This window comes from Sander vitreus, chromosome 7 (assembly GCF_031162955.1).
Source record: "Sander vitreus isolate 19-12246 chromosome 7, sanVit1, whole genome shotgun sequence".
NCBI classification, from domain to species: Eukaryota; Metazoa; Chordata; class Actinopteri; order Perciformes; family Percidae; genus Sander; species Sander vitreus.
In genome coordinates, this window is record NC_135861.1 from 24,366,547 (window position 1) to 24,388,990 (window position 22,444).

General features: G+C 38.4%; 1 protein-coding gene across 3 annotated transcripts in view; it reads right to left on the bottom strand.

Annotated features, from left to right (window-relative positions):
* Positions 1-2,510: 2,510 nt before the first annotated feature.
* Positions 2,511-22,444, bottom strand: part of LOC144521152 (microphthalmia-associated transcription factor-like) — a 35,166-nt gene continuing 15,232 nt past the window's right edge. The window contains exons 2-10 of one of the 3 annotated variants that reach the window (XM_078255517.1): positions 19,322-19,562; positions 8,293-8,508; positions 8,080-8,175; positions 6,946-7,054; positions 6,534-6,626; positions 6,389-6,439; positions 6,112-6,187; positions 4,818-4,965; positions 2,511-3,618 (exon numbers count right to left, since the gene is read on the bottom strand). In XM_078255517.1, coding sequence (XP_078111643.1) covers positions 3,223-3,618; positions 4,818-4,965; positions 6,112-6,187; positions 6,389-6,439; positions 6,534-6,626; positions 6,946-7,054; positions 8,080-8,175; positions 8,293-8,508; positions 19,322-19,562 — 1,426 coding nt within the window. In that variant the 3' untranslated portion in view covers positions 2,511-3,222. Of the gene's footprint in view, positions 3,619-4,817; positions 4,966-6,111; positions 6,188-6,388; positions 6,443-6,533; positions 6,627-6,945; positions 7,055-8,079; positions 8,176-8,292; positions 8,509-19,321; positions 19,563-22,444 lie in introns of all 3 variants that reach the window. The other 2 variants (XM_078255516.1, XM_078255518.1) reach the window with 2 other exon arrangements.

The following is a 22,444-nucleotide window of genomic DNA, read 5'->3' on the forward strand; positions in this document are numbered from 1 at the left end:
CTTTGGAAAAATCACTTTCAGTGAAGACTGTAAGCTTAATTAAGATAAAAGCCTATCCAATGTGTTCAATATTACATAAATAAATAAATAAGATTAAGACTTAACATTTTCAAATAAATAAGAGTCTCTGTGAGTACTGGTTAACAGGAAGTACAGTTGAGGCTGATGGGAATGTCATTAGCTTTGCAGGTATTTGGTCATAAATCAAGTATTGGACAAAGTTAAGTGATGACCATAGTCATTGGGTGACATGAATATCTTAACCAAATGTCATGGAAATCCATTCAATAGTTTAGTCAAGTTAAGGCATTTCACTAAAAGCCCAAAACGTCAACCTGCTGGTGGTGCTACTTGAAAAGTCAGGGGATCCCTATTCTGCTAAACCCCAAAACTGTCTCCTAAGCCCCTCCCTCACAAGGGAGAATGAATGCTGTGCATGAGCAATGATTGACACACAGTTAGACACCCCCCCCTGGCCCTGATTGGTGCATCTGAACAGGGAGCTGTGGATTTTTGCAAATCACACTACAGGCTGTAGGTGGTGCCAGAGGAGCCAGATTTGTTTTTAAATTACCTGCTTCATGTAGTTCTACTCGAACATAGGGTCAGTTTCAGCAAATATGACAGAAAGTTAGTTTTATAAGTCTTACCTACTGCACCTTTTAAAGTACATTAATATATTTTAGTGTGGACAAAAGTGGGGAGCTGAGCGACATTGCCATCTCTAAAGCCACACCGCTAGTGAAATAATTTTATACCTTATCAAAACTCAACTCATTACTATTAAATGTTGTTTTATCATTCTTATTTCTGTAACATTGCACTTTCCCAGTGAGACTTTTCTAATTCAAAATGTTACTTTTCATGACAGTGTAGTTTGAGCCAACATTTTGAAATAAAGGGGGGTGAACATTTTGAAATTAAAGTTTCTTTGGGGAACAATTATTAAGTAAAACCAGACTTTTGAAAAAGGGCACTTTAAAATTAAAGATTCTGTACAGAATTAAAAACAATAACTAAACCCTGTTAATATAAAAATAATAATGATGAAATAACTTTTAATGACTTTTAATAATTTATTAAATTATTTCAGAATTCATTGGTTTACTTACACATTTAACTCTTTTTATGATCATTTATTAATGCCTTATTTATTAAGTACTGAACACTTTGGGGTTCCATCATAACAAACCATGTCTTGAGTCTGAGAAGCTTATTGTTATCTTGTACTGACAGACGGCCCTTTCCTACTGCTTTCTAAAGTACTTTGGCACACTTCAGTTAATCCTTGACGCACCAAACACCAGTATAAGCATCAACAAAATGTTGCATCACTGTCTACAACTCCTCTTACATCACCAGGGTAACATAAACAAATTTAAGGCACTTAAATCAATCAAAAAGATAAATACTTTGACACTGTTTCAGACTAATCCGTAAGGAGATCACATTATCTAGCGACGATGCTGCTGTGCAGGCACAACTTCAACCATTGCATAGTTTAACAAAATGGAGGCTGTGCTGTAACAGGGCTCTCAAAGTATGGCAGGTAGTTATTAACAAAGGCATACTTATGCAATGTGCTACAACGGTTGAAACAAACTGCTGAAATAATATACAACAGTACACCATGATGAATCTACAATCGCATACAATAGTGTGTATGCATTTGAAAAGCCAAATACAATAGTTAGTTTATGCTTAGATTAAAAAAAAGGCGAACAAACCGAGGTCATTCCAGTGTTTTGACATGACATGCATTTCATACAAAATCCAAAAGCAGTCTCCTTATACTCCTTGGCAATATAAATGTTCACATAATGAAAAAAAAAAAAAAACCATCCTGAATGTGAAATGTCACCTAAGTGGTGTAAAAACAACAACAACAATAATTTAGGAAATGAATGGACATTTATAAAAACTCAGCACTTGCATCAACACATGTCCAAAGTATTACACTGTGTGTGCTAAAATAGTAGCAGTATTACCAGTTCTGTTAGTCTGATCACTGCAGACAAGAATACAATAACATGTAACTGGTTTATCTTGCATTAATCATCTATCAAAGATGTCTAGAATTATGCAACAATCTGATCTTTCAAGTGAAATCTGATTCTTGTGCTTGTGTGGGGGCTACAACAGGCCTTATTGATTTGAGCTACGATTTTACTAGTCTGAAGACTGCATTATGAAAAATACAATTGGTTTTGGCAGTGAGGAATGTATAATAGGGTACACACTGCTGAGCAGTCCGAACTGGATGGTTATAGGATGCGGTACAGTGCGGTGAAACTTGACCTTTCTCTTTTTATTTCTGGATTGTTGTGCTGTTTCTTGCTCACTATGACACTGAGTAAAAGACTACAATTAGCCATTATCAATGGTGATTTTTTTTTTTCTTCTTTTTAATTAACTTGAAGAAGGCATTTTAGCTTCCTATATTTGATGTGCTTTTTATTATTATGTCAGTTATTTCAAAAAAGGCTCTTTTAAATGCCTTGTTAAAAATGTTTAAAAAGGAAATGCGTACATAAAGTCCTGTTTACATAGATACATAAATAAGATCAAATCTACAAATGATTATTTGTCGAGGAAGAAATTTCAACTGGAAGGCTGACAAAGACTCAGCTAACAGCCAAAAAATGTGCATAGCAATACAACATTGATGTATACACATCTTAATAAGGCATTGGCACATTCAAGTTCAATCTAAGACACAAGTGTAAAGCACTATAGTAATAAATAGATTTTATTTCTTCTATTATTGCTAGTGATTTAAAAAGCAGTGTTCATCTCAACACAAAAATCTACATTTCTGACCATGATTCAAAACTTCCCTAGATTCTTTGGAATCAATAGAAATAAACACAATCTAGCCTCTATTCAAAGATTTTTTAAATAAAAAAAACTTCTATGTTTGCAACTCATTGTCAAAGTATTGATTAAAGCAAACCTACTTTATAATCAGTCCTTGAAATCAAGGTTGAGGGTTTAAAAAGACCAAAGATATCACATAAAAACTAGCAAAAACATAAATTGAAACTATTCTAATACATGTAAACACGGGTGGGGAAGAAAAAAAAACGACACAACAAACAAATGACACAAACAGAAAAAAACGGCCTCTCCAGCAGCTGGGAGTGTGTTGGCTACTGACGGGAACACTTGCAGCAGGATGGAGAAGGTTGGGGATGCAGACGAGGTGTCTTCCAGTAGGAGGTGCTAACAGGCCTGATCATTCTCATCCATGCTTACACTGCTCTTACGACTGCTGTCCTTAGAGGTGTCTGGGGAGACGGACGAGAGCAAAGGGTCCCCCCCTCTCACCGGTGATAAGGTGTCTTCCATGAGGATGTCGTTGAGTTTGGAGCTTGGCTTCCCGTGAATGCTGTAGTGACCCTCTGGGAAGTTGGAGTGGCCTTCGTTTAGCTCCAAGGTGCCGAGCGGTTCTGGAGTGCAGGACGTGTGGTGTTGGTGATGGGGGTGGAGCGTGTACAGGTCCTGGCGACAGTCCTCCAGAGCCGTCTCCTGCTTAATGGACCGGGCCGCAAGTTCAGCAGAGCAGAGTGCTGAAGACGTGATGACCAGACCGTGAGCCCGCGCCTGCATCTCTAGCTCCTGCAAACCCCAGAGAGACACACACAGATTAGTCAGTGAAGAGGTTCACGCTCTGCCATAACATCTATCACAATCACAGTCTTCTATTCTTGTGTCAGGGTGACTCGAGTCTCAGATCACTGTGCCGTTTCACTTGCTCTATGCTTGGTCAGGAATAAAGGTACAATATACTAGTGGTGGAATATAACTGAATACATTCATTCAAGTACCTTACTTAATTACATTAAAGTTTGAGGTGCTTAACTTCAGTATTTACATTTTATGCTACTTTATACTTCTACTCTACTATATTTTGGAAGCCAATATTGTGCTTTTTACTCCACTACATTTGTCTGACAGATTTAGTTACTTTGAAGATTTAGATAAAAAAAAAAATAGAACTATAAAACAATACAAAATATAAATCGACTAATTAATTATGATCAACTCATAAATTATGATGTATTATAGATTACGCTACCCAGCAGTAAATAAAGTTTCACCTTTACCAGCTGACACATTAATGCATCAGTACATGAAAGTATATTCCAGATAGATATATATTCTGCATAATGAGTTACTTTTGGTACTACAAGTTTTACTTGTGTATTTTTACACTGTGGTATTACTTAGGTAAACAATCTGAGTAATTCTTCCACTAAGGCACTATAGTAATCCAAATTGGTTAGCGGAGGAGTTAAGTGCTGGTGACTTTTTTGTTTTAAAATCTCACCTGACTGTGACTGTTTACCTTCACTTTTCCCACTTGAAGAAAAGCTTTTGTTTTCGCCCCTGATAATGCTGCTCTAAATAATTGCCGCAACACAAACGCACAATCAATCAATGTCCCCTGAGCAAAATCCCAAAGATCTTGACGCCTGTTGTCTTGTGATCAATTAGTTACAAGATGATGGGTCTAAAACAAACCCCCTCCCTCCTCTTTGTGGCCTTTGCTGTGAAAATTTGTCCTGTGCTCGTTTTCCCTGAAGCTCGACCTATTTTATAAAAGTGTAATAATTTCTTCCGTTAGCGGAAGCCCTCTTCATTACTGACCATCCTGTCTCTTTTGCTCCGTACACACGACACAAACTGTAGTTATCCTTTTACTTTTTATTATCAGTGTATGATAAATTACCAATTCAAATAGCATGGTTATGAAGCAATTCAACAACACTGTGACTCTACCTTCTAATCACTACACGTCATGAAACTTAGTTTACCTGTATCCTCAACATCAGGTGTCGATTGGCATGCTCAAGCTTCTTCTGGCGAGTCTCCAGGTCCTTGGCCCTCTGCTGTTCCCGCTGTAGTTTCCTGATGTAGTCCACTGATGCCTTCAGGATGGTGCCTTTGTTCCAGCGCATGTCCCTGAAAATCAAAGTAGGCGCCATTATTTGTACAGCCTAGAGTCATATAGTTTTGATGTCAGACAAGCAGCACCAAGCCACCTCTACTCACGAAAAAAAAGATTATAGGTTTTTATCAGACTATAATAGACTACTCTACCATTTAGCTCTGTTCTGTTAGAAAAACAAGAGACGGAAGAAAATAATGAGGAAAGTCTTGAGTTCTCTGCAAAACTGAATGCTGCATTGTAAATGTAGCCAGGGGAGGTCACTGAGATCACAAGTAGTCGTAAGGATGACCCCGAGCTGCCTGATGAAATGGTTTCAGTGGAAGTTTTACAGGAGTAAAACCCCATCTTTACTAGAACTAAACGGGACAAATCTGAAGCCTCAAATGCAGATACAGATGTTTTTGTTCATGATTGTATTGATGTATTCAAATTTAAAGTAAGGAATGAATACAAGTACTTAAGATTTCTAATGCTAACAAGCACATGTACTATTCATAATGTGTTTTCTATAATAAGAGCTATGTTAAGCCTGATCTGTTTGTGAAAGAGGCTGCTGGGATCTTTCCAGAGCTCCAGGCAAGGGCAAAGAAAAAGAAGCGTGAGCTTTAAGTGGTGCTTTTAACCTTCAAGTGTCAACCCCGTAATCTGACCAATCAAATGATTCATTTTGTGTGTAATTTAATAGTATGTGTGTATCAGAGTTTATTCCTTTTTAATTATTTTGTTACTGATTCAACATCTCTTTAAATGATGTAAAGCCAACCGATCTATGTAGCCAAACAGTTCCAGTGATTAAAGTAAAATAATATACTCACATGCAATATGTAGGAGATGGGGGATAACATCTAATATGAGGGTTTTAACAGTGAATTAAATGTGTAACTTCCAGTGTTAATATTTTAGTTACAAAATCCCCTCTTTGTGTGTTTTCTTTATTAGCTGCGATGGAGGGATAGCAACACAAAGAGGGAATTTTGTACTAAGAGGAATGCAACTTATTGACAATACTGATAGACTTGATTTGTCTTCAGCTAAACTTTAGAATACATTTTTGCACAGAACAGGGTCTGTGTATAACATTAAAATCCGATTCCGAAGGGATCTCTTTGCAGAGGAATGACTCCAGCGACTAGTAGTGCATAAAATAAGTAACTTACGGGTCATTGGATTTAGGAATCAAAGTGCCCAATTCCTTAATTCGATCATTGATGTTAAACCGTCGTCGTCTCTCAACTAAAGAATAAAAAGGGAAGAGAAAGAAATCCATGATTAGCTGACGAAACACCATCTGAAAATGTATTTTCATAAAAAAAAATGTATAGAGTAACAAAGAAGATGACACTATGCCAACCATAACCACCTCTAAGTGTCTTCAAACATTTACAGAGTTACACACATATATTTGAGAGCAATAAAAGTGCAATTAAAACTCACTCAAATTATGGTTATCCTTCTTCTGCCTTTCCTTTGCCATCGCTCTTACCTCTGCTTTTGAAAAACAAAGTTTTGATTAATGAATATAATAAACAGTGCTGTGCAGGTATCAAAAATGTGCTTGGAGCTAATTAACCACACATACCCACAGGGAACCCTTCAGGCCTTTGATAGTTGTCAAATTTGCCGCAGGAACCAGACTTATCCATCATATGCATGATGGTCGGGGATTGTGAAACTGTGATAAATAATGTTTTCAATATCCAAATGTGCAGAATGGATACATTGAAAAACATGTCAGTCATGCACAGTCAACATCCCCGCACAGAGGAGGATTACAGGACTATTTATAAAATGCTACATTATGGGCTGCACAAAAAAGAGAGTAGAGCTCCATATGTATTGTTAGCCTTGATGTTTCCCATGCAATATAGAATCTGAATGGATATTACAGTTTATTTTTACAGCTCAATAATCTGTAAACATTTGATATACTGTATTTTGATGACAGAAGCCATGCGTTTGAGTCTCTTGCTGTGACAGACTGTGCTGCTTACCAGAGTATTCCCTTTTGATGTTGGCAGGGCAGGAGTTGCTGATGGGTAGACCTTGCTGGGACATACTCTGATTACCATACATGTCCATGAGGTTAGCATTCAAGGGGATCTGAGGGGACACAGCAAAGACATTAAGCAAGGATCACAGGCCTGTATGAGCATGATACGTAGGGTGTAGAGGATAGTTTACCCGAACCGAGCCCGTTGGGACCCGATGGGACCCGACGGGCCGGGCCGCGTTTGGACAGATATTTAGAAATGATGTTCGGGTCGGGCTCGGTCACATCAGCGCAATAACGCATTGAACATTTTAAATTTAAAAAAGCTTATTATGTAGGTGCATGTCTGTGTTAACGTGTGCTTGTTGCCCCATGTGCGCTGATGCGCTCATCTGTTGACATTTCCGAATGCCTTCCTACAGTTGCTTAATAAAAGCGGGCTTTCCACAAAAACAAACGTACATGTGTCATTAGTATGAGGGGAAAAAAATGAGATTTTAACTGTGTCGGGCTCAGGTCGGGCTTGGACATAAATATCTTAATGCCTGTCAGGCTCGGGCCGGGCTCGGACAGAACAATGTGGCCCAATCCGCACTCTAGTAGGGTGGTGACGTGATACATGGCTTTTATGCAGTGAGAAAGGTTAGACAAAATGTTATAATACGCAAGTTAAAGTGCTTTCATGCTTAGCTTAGCAACAAGACAGGAAACAAGGGGAAATGGCTAGAAAAAAAAATAGTGTGACTAAGTGATTTCCTCGAGTCTCCACTGGTTGCCTGGCAACCTCACAGTGACAAGAAGACTCAAGGACGTATCTCCAAAATGTGACTATTTCTGCATATTTGGGCAGCACAGCTAGCTTTAACATTCAAATAACTGTAACTACTTAGCTTAATTGGGAAAACCACAAGATTTAGATTTTATTTTTTATCATAGAATTCATTTGGATGTTTTAACCCCAAAAGACTAAATAAGACTCAGTCATGTGTTGAAAGAGTGAAGTGCCTGGTCTGTCTGTATGCAACACACACACACACACACACACACACACACACACACACACACACACACACACACACACACACACACACACACACACACACACACACACACACACACACACACACACACACACCGTGTTAGCCATCTGAAGTCCTGGGTCCATCAGGCTGAGGATATCATCACTGTAACTGGACTCCAGACTAATAATGTCATCAATGACATCATCCATCTAAAACAAGATGACATAAAGGACATACACATTAGTATGATTTTGATGAGTAAAAGATCACAAAAAGGCATATTCCATGAGTTATTGTGAGAAACCCAACGAGTCACAAGCAGTCACCTCTTTCTCGCAGTTAGTGTTGAGGGTCAGTAAGGCCATAGGGCTGTTGGGAGCGCTGTTGCCCGGCCCTGGCGGCATGCCCCCGTGGTCAGAGGACTGGTTGTTGCAGGGAAAGCTCAACACCTGAGAGCCAAGCTTTCCCAGGTACTGCTTCACCTGCTGCTGCTGGGAGCGCTGGATGTGGTACTTGGTTGGGTTCTCGAGATGAGTCTGGACCTATTGGTGGGAGGAGAGAAATGGAAAAGGGCAAGCGAGCAGAGTAGGAAAGTGGGAAAATGAAAAGACAAAAACATAAAAGATATGTATTAGTGGCTATATATTGGATGTGCTGATGGTTACAGGTGCCACACGGGAAATATTGCTTGTTTAGAAATAAATCATACGTTCAAATAATCCCCCTTTAAACTGCAACCATATTATTCTTGTAGTCACAATTCACATTTGGCAATCTAATAAAAGACTATCAAAATATTTTTAGATATATACAGATTAAAGAGACGCTAAATATACCTCAAAGCCTGTCCCTAGTATTGCACAGTACTGACTAGCGTATTGAAATAAACTTGGCAAGGAGTTCAAATCCTATGATGTGTTATGCATTTTTCTTTTGAGACACTGTCAATTATTGTAATCTCAAAGAGTCCCCGTAAAACTATTTCTACATATTTTTCTTTAACTACTGCTGTGCTTTTCTACATTTATAGTCCACATATTTAAAGTATCAGAAATTACACGCACACCCATCTCTGCACTCCCCGGTTATGGATACATTTGAGATCTGTGGAGCATAAATCCCCACACCACATTAATGATCCAGAAAAGCTACTGCATACACATAAACATACTTCAGAGACACTGTTCGTCAGGCTGCAATACATATTAAATGAAGCAGTGCTGCTGCATTCCAGCTCACATTTGGAGCTATATTTAAACCGTCTATTGGCTATTGCCTGAATTGTTTTTGACTGACTGTTATTTATGAAATAACGACAATACATAGTTCATCACTAAATGTGGAAACGTACATAATGCATGTATAAACATGCATCAGCACTGTAGTTGCTGTAGTTAACGACACAACTGTATTGGCTTTAAGAGAGAGAATTTAGTCTCGCACTGTCATTATTTTCCATGCATAATTCACAAAACACCTCTTCTCCAAAAAATAACTTTAATTTTAAACATACCTCATAAGGTTGGTATCCAAGCAGCTCAAGCATAATTTACAGTAAACTGATCCGTCCAATTTAAAAACTTAACTTCTGTGTTTAACTTCTATCTAAACTCAGAAGTGCTGTAGCTGCTTCCCCTTACTTTCACCAGAAGACTAAGCCTGCTAAGGACACACACATCCAGCTCATCTTTAAAAAGACAAGAACACAAGTAATTAGTTATGCATATCAGGGTAGTACAATGAGCTTTTTCAAATTTGTGTTGTTTTATGTAAAATCGGAAATTTTTATCACTTGATGTCAGGATGTGCTGCTAACAGTTAGTGCCTTTGTTTTGCAAGACCACCTCTTTTACTGAAACTAGCCTGGGGCTTTTGCTTTGCTGCATCCACTTTGTTAACCCTGTGGATGCTAGGCTTGATTTCCCAGTTCAACACAGAATAAAGTCTGTTACATCCTTGTATTTATTATTTATTTATTTATCAGTATGCCTGCGGCTTGCCGCTCCTTGTGTCTCTAAATGGCATTCTTAATTGGCAACAACAGGCATTAACAAGAAATTTCCTCGCTACTTCGTTTTATAAATGTATGTATTTCTTTTGCCTAAGATCAGGGGATTTGGGTTCATTAACAGAGCTCAGGAAGTTACAGGCTCTAAACAACCTCTAAGCTATCTTTGACATTTCCTTTGCTTCTGCGGAAAAAAAATCCTGTAGTCTGCAAACTGCACTCGACTGTTGAGATGATATGATTATGATAACACATGGAGCCTGAGAAAAAGACTTTGTATTGCTGAGCATGGAATTGTGGGTCTCTAAAAATTGTAGAGTGTGGTCTAGACCTGCTCTCTGTAAAGTGTCCTAAGACAACTTCTGTTATGATTTGACACTATAAATAAAATTTAATTGATTATCCGTGGTAACTGGCAGCTAATAAAACATAGCAATGATTAAGATAACAAAGTCCACATGTGCACATTTGTAATCATGTATCTGTGTATTCTTTAGAGCAGAGATATTCAACAGGGGGTCCTCAGAGTTAGTGCAGGGGGCCTGCCAAATTATGTTCAAAAATATATATTTTTAAGATTTCTTTTTTCAAAAATTAAGATGTGTGAAATATACATTAATTAATTCAACATATTAAAAGCAAAGTTAAATTGGCCTATTTGTTTTACACATTGAAGATAAGCTTACTAAGGTAGCCACTATGGTAGCCATACAGTTAAGCTTAGGGATTCATTGTGCCTTCCACATGCATGTTTAACATTATTTATAAATAATGTACAAGAATACCCATTCATTTTCATTCATCCAGCCCAGTTTAATATGCAACTCAGTTGTATAGTATGTAGGAGGGGGTCCCTACTTGGTTTCAGATCCTTGCTTTAGAGATTGACCAAGTGTATCACTTGCCACACTTGCCATCTCTTTAGCTGCAATCTCTTAGATTGTACTTATCAGTGTCCAAAATTCAGTTTTTGACTCACCGGCCAAGTTGGCGGGTGGATGAAAAAATCCAACAGCCAAGCATATTTTTTTTACCGGACAAAATATTAAAAACATTTTTTGTAGCATACACCACACAACTTTCTGGTTGGAGTTGTACAGTCAGGTCCATAAATATTGGGACATCGACACAATTCTAATCTTTTTGGCTCTATACACCACCACAATGGAGTTGAAATGAAACGAACAAGATGTGCTTTAACTGCAGACTTTCAGCTTTAATTTGAGGGTATTTACATCCAAATCAGGTGAACGGTGTAGGAATTACAACAGTTTGTAGATGTGCCTCCCACTTTTTAAGGGACCAAAAGTAATGGGACAATTGGTTGCTCAGCTGTTCCATGGCCAGGTGTGTGTTATTCCCTCATTATCCCATTTACAAGGAGCAGATAAAAGGTCCAGAGTTCATTTCAAGTGTGCTATTTACATTTGGAATCTGTTGCTGTCAACTCTCAATATGAGATCCAAAGAGCTGTCACTATCAGTAAAGCAAGCCATCATTAGGCTGAATCAGAGAGATAGCAAAAACATTAGGTGTGGCCAAATCAACTGTTTGGAACATTCTTAAAAAGAAAGAACGCACCGGTGAGCTCAGCAACACCAAAAGACCCGGAAGACCACGGAAAACAACTGTGGTGGATGACCGAAGAATACTTTCCCTGGTGAAGGAAACACCCTTCACAACAGTTGGCCAGATCAAGAACACTCTCCAGGAGGTAGGTGTATGTGTGTCAAAGTCAACAATCAAGAGAAGACTTCACCAGAGTGAATACAGAGGGTTCACTACAAGATGTAAACCATTGGTGAGCCTCAAAAACAGGAAGGCCGGATTAGAGTTTGCCAAACAACATCTAAAAAAGCCTTCACATTTCTGGAACAACATCCTATGGAGAGATGAGACAAAGATCAACTTGTACCAGAGTGATGGGAAGAGAAGAGTATGGAGAAGGAAAGGAACTGCTCATGATCCAAAGCATACCACCTCATCAGTGAAGTATGGTGGTGGTAGTGTCATGGCGTGGGCATGTATGGCTGCCAATGGAACTGGTTCTCTTGTATTTATTGATGATGTGACTGCTGACAAAAGCAGCAGGATGAATTCTGAAGTGTTTCGGGCAATATTATCTGCTCATATTCAGCCAAATGCTTCAGAACTCATTGGACGGCGCTTCACAGTGCAGATGGACAATGACCCGAAGCATACTGCGAAAGCAACCAAAGAGTTTTTTAAGGGAAAGAAGTGGAATGTTATGCAATGGCCAAGTCAATCACCTGACCTGAATCCGATTGAGCATGCATTTCACTTGCTGAAGACAAAACTGAAGGGAAAATGCCCCAAGAACAAGCAGGAACTGAAGGCAGTTGCAGTAGATGCCTGGCAGAGCATCACCAGGGATGAAACCCAGCGTCTGGTGATGTCTATGCGTTCCAGACTTCAGGCTGTAATTGAATGCAAAGGATTTGCAACCAAGTATTAAAAAGTGAAAGTTTGATTTATGATTGTTAATCTGTCCCATTACTTTTGGTCCCTAAAAAAGTGGGAGGCACATATACAAACTGTTGTAATTCCTACACCGTTCACCTGATTTGGATGTAAATACCCTCAAATTAAAGCTGAAAGTCTGCAGTTAAAGCACATCTTGTTCGTTTCATTTCAACTCCATTGTGGTGGTGTATAGAGCCAAAAAGATTAGAATTGTGTCGATGTCCCAATATTTATGGACCTGACTGTATGTCCTGCTGGTTTATCCTCCATTTTTGTCATTCTTTTTTGGAAGGCTGGCTGACTCCTGCAATAAAACCGCAAAATTCCAACGTGCAGTCAGCAGAGGAACAGAAGAAAGTAGCTGCAGCTTCACCAAGATGTAGACTGAAAACACAACTATTTTGATACAAACATTTACCTGCCATATGGCGGATAGCCCTCTGAGATTTACTCTCCAAATGAAAAATGTACCTGCATTTTGCACTTGGCGAGTGTTACTTTCGGAACCTGCTTCTAAAGTGTATATATAAATATTAAAACCTTCCAGTTTACGTCAGGTTAAGTGACTTGACTGTCTTGCTGTAACTAAAGCATTACATTTTTTCCAATTCTCACCAGAACAGAGACTCTTTCTCCATGCTCAGAGACAGCATCATTGTTCTGCAGGATGATACTCATGTGAGAGGTATATTAACATGTATCACCAGGTATGATGTCATTACAGGGTTGTAAAGGTGACACCACTGAGGGGGACGTATAGCTCAATTACTCATTGAAAAGAACCATGCCAGGCTTTGGGCTAAAGTGCAAAACAATGAGACTCTTTAATCTTGCTCACTACAATCCTTTAGTCTTTACTTTGTTCTCATTGTGGTATTTAACTCAACTGTAGTACTGGTAAGTATCTTGAGGATAATTTCCACTGTTGTCAGAGCATCAACAATAAATCAACTACTCTGCAAATCCACAGTCACCACCAGCACACAGGCATTACTTGCTCTATACATTACGGACCACAGTGGTGTTGATCCTGAAAATAGACTGATGACGCATGTTATGGGCCGCAGAATATTTAGAAACCTAATAAATATATATATATATATATATATATATATATATATATATATATATATATATATATATGAGCAATCCAATTTTTTGCACTCACAAGTGTGATGGAATACAAGTATGACGGCTTTAGAAACCCTGAAGGCTAGTTAACTATACTATATTTATATATTATCAACTTAACTGCCAAAAAAAGATGGCACAATAACCTGAGTCTAATAAATCTCTTAACGTATTTTTCTTCTCTTTCTTCACAATTTAGATTTCTCTCATATGTCTGTTTTAGGTCTGTTGATTTTTTTCCGATTAATCCGTCAATTATCTTTTTGATTAATCCTTTGGTCCATAAAACGTCAGAAAATAGTAAAAGTTGACATATTAAAAGTGCTTGTTTGTTCCGACCCACAGTCCAAAGCCCATAGATATTAAGTTTGATAGCAAAGAAAATAAAGAGAAGCAGCACATATTCACAATTGAGAAGCTGGAAGCAGTGAATCTTTGGCATTTTGATTTTGATTTAAAAAATGACTTGAACGATTAAGTGATCATTTTAAATAGTTGCTTTATTCATGTTCTCTCAGTCTAGTAATTGAATTAAGCTCTAAGTTACTTATCAGCAAAGAGCAATGTAGAAAACATTCAAGTAGTCATATAGCTAAATAATAACTCCGTAATATATCTGGAAAGTCTTACATTTCAGTTATATGAACGTCAATCTTTGACAATTAGATATTCAACATTTAACAATTCAAATATTTTGTTTACAGTCCAAGGGATTTGAATTGTGTGTTAATGTTAAAACTGAAACATTTTGAGTGTTATTTAATTATTGAAACAAAAGCACAGCCATGAACACACAATGCTATTTTTCCTTCAGTCAAAGTGGCATGTTTTAATTTGCAGCCAGTCAGCTGCTGTCGTAATATTTAAAATTCACATTTAGCTTACGTACATAAGAAAATAGTTCTCCTCAGTTGGTTCCCGCCATCGTTCCAACACCTGAGGCGTTCTCAATGACCTCGAGGATTACTGCGTGTGCTGTCCTAATCTGTGGGAACAATCACTGTTTTATAGCAGCTGCTTTTGAGAAAAAGAGGGACCGGAGCTGCTTTAGCAACTGTAACGTTTGTATCTTAGCCTGAAAACATTCAGAAAAGTACCATTAGTCGTATTGTGTAGTATATACACATTTTTAAAGTATGGTTTTAGCTGTTCTGTCGTTTCTGGCGGTTTTATTTGTTTTTGACATTGACTACTTAGAGGCTCACCTCATGTCCTGCCTCATAATAATTTGGTGAGGTAATTGATGAATTAATAATAATAAATAACACGTGAAATTCACAGATTACCAACACATATTCTCATACGTTTTCAGTTATAACTCCTTGGTTCTTGTTTTTTGGCAGTTCTGTCAAATACTGCAGCAGCCAGCTCCCAGTCTCTGATAATATGAGATGAAATTCATTCATTTCTGTGCCTTTTGTTTAGTTTTTTTTGTTTACTTGTGACCACTTATATCTGGGTACAGATTGTGGCCAAATATATGAAAAGTCTAAAAAGAAAGTGAATTTTGTGTAACAGAAATACTGTATGTTTGTCATACTTTCTTATCCTGTTAATCATCTCATGACTTTTGACCCACTGACTCTGTTTGTGTCTGCTGTAAGTTCACACATCCACAGGACCGATAGCTGTTACTGTTTACAAACTGTACAAAGTCTCTCTCTCTACAATCTCTCTCTCTCTCTCTCTCTCTCTCTCTCTCTCTCTCTCTCTCTCTCCCCCCCAGAGGTCATTGAGGGTAACGAAGGGTAAAAGGTGCCCCAATTAAACATCCCAGAATGACTGGTTAAACCTAGTATTTCAGTCTGTAAAATGACTCCTTCTCTTCATGAGTTTTCTCATGTTTAAAATGGTCAGTCGATCAATGAATTAGTCTAGTGACAGAAAATTAATCTGCAGCTCTATTGATAATCAATTAATCATTTAAGTAAAGGCTTAAGAAAATCATGAAGGGGATTCTTCATAATGTTCTAAAATGTTGTAGACTAGCAGACTGACTGATAATGATAATTGTTGGTTACAGCCTTAAATTGATTCATCGTTTAGGTTTATTTTTTATTAGGTATTTGCTGCTTTTCTTTGTCTCATGGCAGTTAACTGAATCTTTCTTTCTTTCTTTGGACTGTTGGCTTTGGGTTGTTGGCACATTGAATTGTTTGTTGTATATTGACTCTATATAGACCAAATGATTTATCAGTTAGTTGAGAAAATGAACACATTATTAGATGATATCACTGCTCTGAGTTCATTGGAGCACCCATGGGGGTGGGGGGCAACAGACCTCAGGGTGGAAACATTCTGGCCTTCTCAATACATACTGTAGCTTTTGTTAGGATGAACTGCGCCTAGGGTGAAAAAGTATCTGTTTTTAAAAGTGAAAAAGGAAACTTTTCATGGTCTGTTTACAAAGTGGATACATCTACACAGACTGGACTTGTACAGGGTCACTTTAAATAAAGTCTGTATAAGGAGTCTAAACAAGGTGGTGTGTGCGTATAAAAGCGTTGGTTTAAGTCCTAGATACACAGTGATATTATACTAATCATTCTTTGTCAGCTTGTGTAAGAGCCAATGAGCAGAACAATGGATTAGAGTGATATATTAGCGCCAGCAGGACTTGAACTTTACTTTGCCCAACTTCACTTAATGTGCTCTTTCCAAAATACACAGTTTAGAAATGTGACATCAACTGCTAACTCACAGCATCTGCAACCACAGCAAGCAAGACAGCTCGTTGTTTATCAGCTCGCTTTTGGCCTTCAACAGCCCTGAGGACATTGGAAACATAACCCTCAAAGAGTCCAAAACACTCACTTGCACAAAGCAGCCTGCTGTACTAAGAGGATGCAGGGTGAGAGCTGACAAACACTGATCTGTATTTTTTTTTTTACTTGCATGCTTTGGGCATTCCATGATGGCCCTACCAGGATACATTAACAAGAATGCCCCCATTTGCTATGCAGGCTAGAAGAATAGGCCACTTTGTCTCACAGTTAAGCTGCTAACGTGCTCTGTGGAACTTGCAGACAGCAACTGTGATGCTAATGCCAGCAGCTACATCAGAGCAACCTGTGGTCTTCTCCACCTCTGATGTATTGTCATGCTATTATCCAAACATGTAGCAAATTACCAACGGAACACAAGCCTTGTGTCCTTAAATGATAAACGTTGTGTTAAAATTAGCATAAAAGCTTAGAATAAAGGTCTTAACTGTGTGGTTTGCTGTTTTACACACTTATTAAGAACAGCTGTAATAATTAGAACGCTAATAATAAATAACTAAATCTATTAAGCGATATTGGCGAATGCATTAAATGATAATACTGCACACTTCATATTTTGACATTTGTTTTAGATGAAAGACTACAAAATGTGCATTTCTAACAAATGTCCTGTTGCATTAACTCACACATAAACCAAAATGAGATATCTCTGTGGCATCTTTGTATTCTCCTATGTACTGGTCACGAGCTACACCAATTATAATCCAAAAGAAATGTACATTTTGTACAAAGTTGAAGAGTACTTTGTTCTTTTCATGGCACCATAAACCCTTTGAAAAAGAAATAATTGTTTTAACCCTTTTAGGAAGTTATCTTACATACATTTCAAAGCAGTGTTTTTTCTCTTAAATATGCCATGGAATGAAGGCAGCGGGGGCTAATTATGAGCATTCTTCACTGAATTAGCGTTCGGTGTGTGGTAAGGCTGTGCTCGCCTTTGTCTTGATCCCTAAACTGATCCCTTACTTATTCCCCAGAAGGTCAGAGGCCACTTGGTTAATTAAGGGTCCAATCAGTCTTTAGACAAACTCATCTAAGCTTAATGTTTGCACTTTTTGAGGTCCAGCAGCTCTGCCTGGTACCCCTGAGCTTTGTGTGGACTCTGCTAATCTACCCACAGACACGGGAGAGTAGGTTAACCCAGCTCAACAGCGCCAAGCTGCAATGGCCTTTTCATTTGAGGACTTCAGTCAATGAAGAATGTCGGTAAGCTCTCGCCAAAGCAGGGAAATTACTCAAACTTGATGTATTGTACACAGGGCGAGGGATGGGGGGTGCCCTAAATCTCTCAAAGAGCTGCAGATTATGGAGAGTAAGTAAGTAATAAGTAACTAATGTTTATGCTGCATGAGGAGGGCAATGTTTTCAATGGAGATACTGTATTTGTCTTTTGCTGCTGGCCCATGATGCCACACACATCCAGGGTGATGAAAGCGTGGCTGAGCAAGTAACCATGAAATCTCTGATGGTGTTGTGTGTATGGATTTAGATCAACAAAGATTACTCAATAGCCCGTAGTATGTCAGTACTTTACTGACTGCAGTACTACACCTAGTGTGAGGTTACATGATTAAAACTTTGATGTATCTTCTAATTAAGTCTCCTCTTTTCCATCAAGGGGTCTAAACAACCGCTTAAGATCTACAACAACACACACAGTCTGTATAGCAGCTATTTTATCTTTCTAAATGCAGTATTTCATAACACCAACGGCTAAGATAATGTACTTCCCATGGAAGCCATTATTAAGTGACTAGAACCTATTTGATGTTGTATAAAAGTCAGATTGTTTGGCACCAAAGTATTTTAAATATGTTGATATCATCTTCAATCATCAAACATGATTATATATTTGTGGAGAGATTCCATAAAGTGTCAATTTTATTTTGTTTTACTAGTATTAATGATTGCACAGCATTTAAAAATCAATGTACTGAAATAAAGATGGATGACAAAACCAAAAGCTGAATTTGTGTCTTTCTTAGAGAAATGGAAAATCTAAAAACACATGGAAAGGTAAATACATGCACACAAGTATATATGGTATACAGTATTTGTCCTCATGCCAAACATTTCCATCACCTTTGTAATGATGTAAAAACCAAATACTCCAAAATAGTACAAACACAAAACTAAAATTCAAGCGACTCACTTAAGTGTTTCGTCATGATCAACTTAAAAATACCCTAAAATCTTGTTTGGTGCAAATCTTTCCAAATCACAGTCACACACCAAGTTCTTTATGCAGATAATCACTGAATTAAAGGAAAATTTAATAGAAAATAAGAATAGATGTGACCACAAAATAGCGATAACGCACAAATTCTGATACACATGTTCACTGCCACACAACACAGCCCAACACAAATTCTATCGATATTTCATAAAGTTGACTAAGTCTATGGAAACACATGCAGAGGACAAACAGGAAAACTTACCAAACTGCTTGTTAAAATGATCCCTCAAAACAAAACGGTCTCTACTCGTACAGAAAATCCTAACAGTCTCCTGTCCCTCGGACTGCCAGGGAATCAAAGCTATGAAAAGATGTGAATCTAGCTGAGCAAATAGGATTAAAGATGGCTAAATCCAAATGGCTGGAAGCACAGCATGCATTAAAGAGGAATTCTCTCAGGAAAGATAATCCCCATATACGCATTTTAACACACTTCACTCCTGTGCTTTTTTTTCTTTTTTTTTCTTTTACACACAGTCATAGTAAAACCCCAATTGCCTGACTGTCCACACACAGTCAATAAAATCTATAAATACAGCGCTGCCTGGACCATTCAGACTGCAACTATGACACATGCAACTTCTAATTCCAGAGGTGGAAACTTTATATATACATATACTGTAATAACTTTGACATCCTGCTAAGCATACATGATGCTTCCATATATCCCTCTTCTTCTCCCACCATCACAGACTAGAAGCACGGTTGTGTACCTTGAGCACCTCTATTGGCACCTGGGCAGCAGGCGGTAACGTGGTGGGGACGCTGACATTAATGGCGGGGGTCTGGGCCACCGTGGTTTGTGGGTACTGGGAGGCCTGTTGTCTCTGCTGCTCCCGCCTCTCCTGCTCCTGAAGCTGCTCCCGCATCAGCTGCTGCCGCAGCAGGATGCGAGATGTCATGGCCGAGGAGCTCAGCGGGGGCTTGGAGGAGCCGTGCTGCTCCACCGGGCCGCTGCAGACGGGAGAGAGATGCCAAATGAATGAGCACAGACAGATGTGAAGATATAGCGAGGGGGAAAGCAAAGACGGGATTGGAAAGGTGAGGTGAAGAGAGTCGAAGAAGACAGACAGTGATAACAGAGAGAGGGTAGAGAGAGGCCAGACGAGGAAGGAGAGGTCAAGCAAAAGAGACGAGAGATTTAGAGATTAGAAAAGGTAGAAGAAGATGAAGGGAAAACAGATGGAAGAAAAGGTTAATATAAGGATGAGTGAAGGGGCAGAGATCAAAAGGAACATCTCAACTGTAGAGCTGCAACAGTTAGTCAATTCATTGATTTTACAAGATAATCAGCAGTTGTTTCGATAATCTGTCCGTCAAACAATTGCACTGTTTCAGCTTCTCAATTGTAAGGATTTGTAGCCTTTCTTTGCCAATTATGAATGACATGAAATGTCTTTGGGTTTTGGACTGTTGGCTGGACAAAAAAAAGCAATTTGAAAATAATTGTTAGTTGCAGCCCTGTTTTACTGCAATATGTGTTTTAATTCCTTAGATAATAATACATAGATAACATAAATACTACAAATTAAACCACTTCAGTGTCAAAGCGTCAATTAAAAAGCAATTTCAAACAGCTGAACTATCTGATCTAAGGATTTAGCAAAAAGCACCCAAGCTGCTCTCACAAAGCTTTTTAACTTTTAACAGAAAAGAGGAACAGGTTTCAAAAAAGGTTGCTTCAGTTTTCCCACTCTTAAATTTAGACTGCTACTCCCCAGACAGAGCCCTGCAGTCCTAAAATAGAGAGACTCTGCTGAAGCAGAAGTTGTCGGGATGAAGCCTTCATCGAGTGAGTGATCCTTTTGACAAAACTCAGTAAAACGTCTGGCCAATCCAGCTGTGCAGTAATCGCACTAATTAGCCAGTGGAGTCAAACCCAGCTTTGGTCTACAGCGTATTCAGTGGGTGTTGAGCCCTCAACATACCATAATTCTCCTTCAAGTACTGGATATAATCTCATTGTCTGATACCACACCCACTGAACCCTGCACAAGAACAAAAACATGCTAACAGTATAACATAAAACATTATCCACGGTCACTTAAAAGATTACACCCACTTTAACATAAACTCTCATTATTTCTGAAGACAATGCGGCTGCAGATAAACTGATTATTGATCCTGGATAAATCAATCAACAAGTAGATTTAATGACTGAATTACAGTCGCTAAAAGTACTGCAGCAGTCTGGGTCCCTCAAACTTTGTAAAACTTTGTAAAACTTCACCCAGTACATAGGATCAGGTTTAGTGTTCATGCATAATTCCGTTGTCCGTGGGACTTTGGGCAATTGTGTTTCCTCTCACCCCCTAAATTTCAAACTAAAGTCACTGGATCTAATGTTAAAACAGCTTCTGTTGTTCATTCCCACTGCCAGAGCTGAATCCTTTGCTTCTTTCTTTCTTTAATCTCCTTCACTGTTTGAGTGTTGGAATTTCAAGACAACAATTGTTTCATTTAATTTTCCTGTTCGTTTTCCGTCAGAATAAACTGAAGTTCTATAAAAATCTAAAATCTTAAAATACGGATGGCATTACCATAACAAATATTCATATCAGCTTCATGATCTTTACCATATTACAAAGTACCAGTGTTTCCTCTATGTTGATTTTGTAGTGGTGGCCCAGCATGGCAAACCACGGTATCAGAAATAGGGCTGTACAAAAAATGTAGACGCGGTCCCCTTTTAAATGATCCTGCCGACATAATGCACGGCAGGAGGTTGCCGCTCACATTGCAATTTAACAAGTAGAACTATTCAGAGGTTATTGGGCCCGCCCAGTTTAACTCCACATGATGTTGTGTTGATGTAGTTTATTGTCAAAACGTTCTCTTTCTTCCGAGTCGACTATTAAACGAACAGCTCCACCAAAAACGTCACCGCGGTGGGTCTATTCTACGTGTAGACCTGTTGTAGATGTTAAGTGCCCTATAGTTCCTCAATCAATCACAATTGAAAATATGCCTCATTGTGTGTGAATAGAGGTGAATACATGCATTTGTTTGTGTTGCAGCGAAGTGTCAGTTCCGTTTCATAAGTAAAACATTTGGCGGCGGGGCACTGGGGGGTGGGGTTGTTGTTCAGACAGACCTGCCCCCACTGCTAAAAAAAAATCCTGAAGGAAACACTGAGTACAGTTTTCAGATACTTGTATTTACTTGAGTATTTCTATTCCATACTTTATACTTCTCTCCCCCACTACAATTCTGAGGCAAATAAAGTAGTTCTTACTGCACTACATTTATCTGACAGCTACTTTGCAGTTTCTGATTACTAATACAAAATACAATCAAGTAATACAAATGATGATATATTATTACAGCATAAATAGTAGGTATACCCAGCAGTATATAAAGTAGGTTAAATAGCCCCGCCGTTACAAGCTGCAACATTAAAGTGAAGCTTACACATGAATGCATCAATAATAATATAAATCCACATAATATGTACTGAGCGGGACATTTTACAGGTAAAATCTTATTTTGGCTCTTCAGAAATCTATGGATGACATCACAGAAACTATGTCTATGTTACATACAGTCTTTGGTTATAATGTCTACTGTCTGTTATAATATAAACTTGTCAGTGCTCTCTGGTGGACAAAATATGTAATGGTGACACTGTTTCTAAATGACTTCAAACTAATCTGTTTCTTTCTGTACTGGAAATTCTTGCTACCCATCAGCCGACATGTACATCAATATCAATATATCTGTGATGAGATAATAATGGCCAATAAAATCAACCAGGTTGATGTATCAGTCAGGCTGTACTTGACATCAATTAAATATAACTGTTACAATATCAACCCCATCAACGGTCTGAGGAGTTT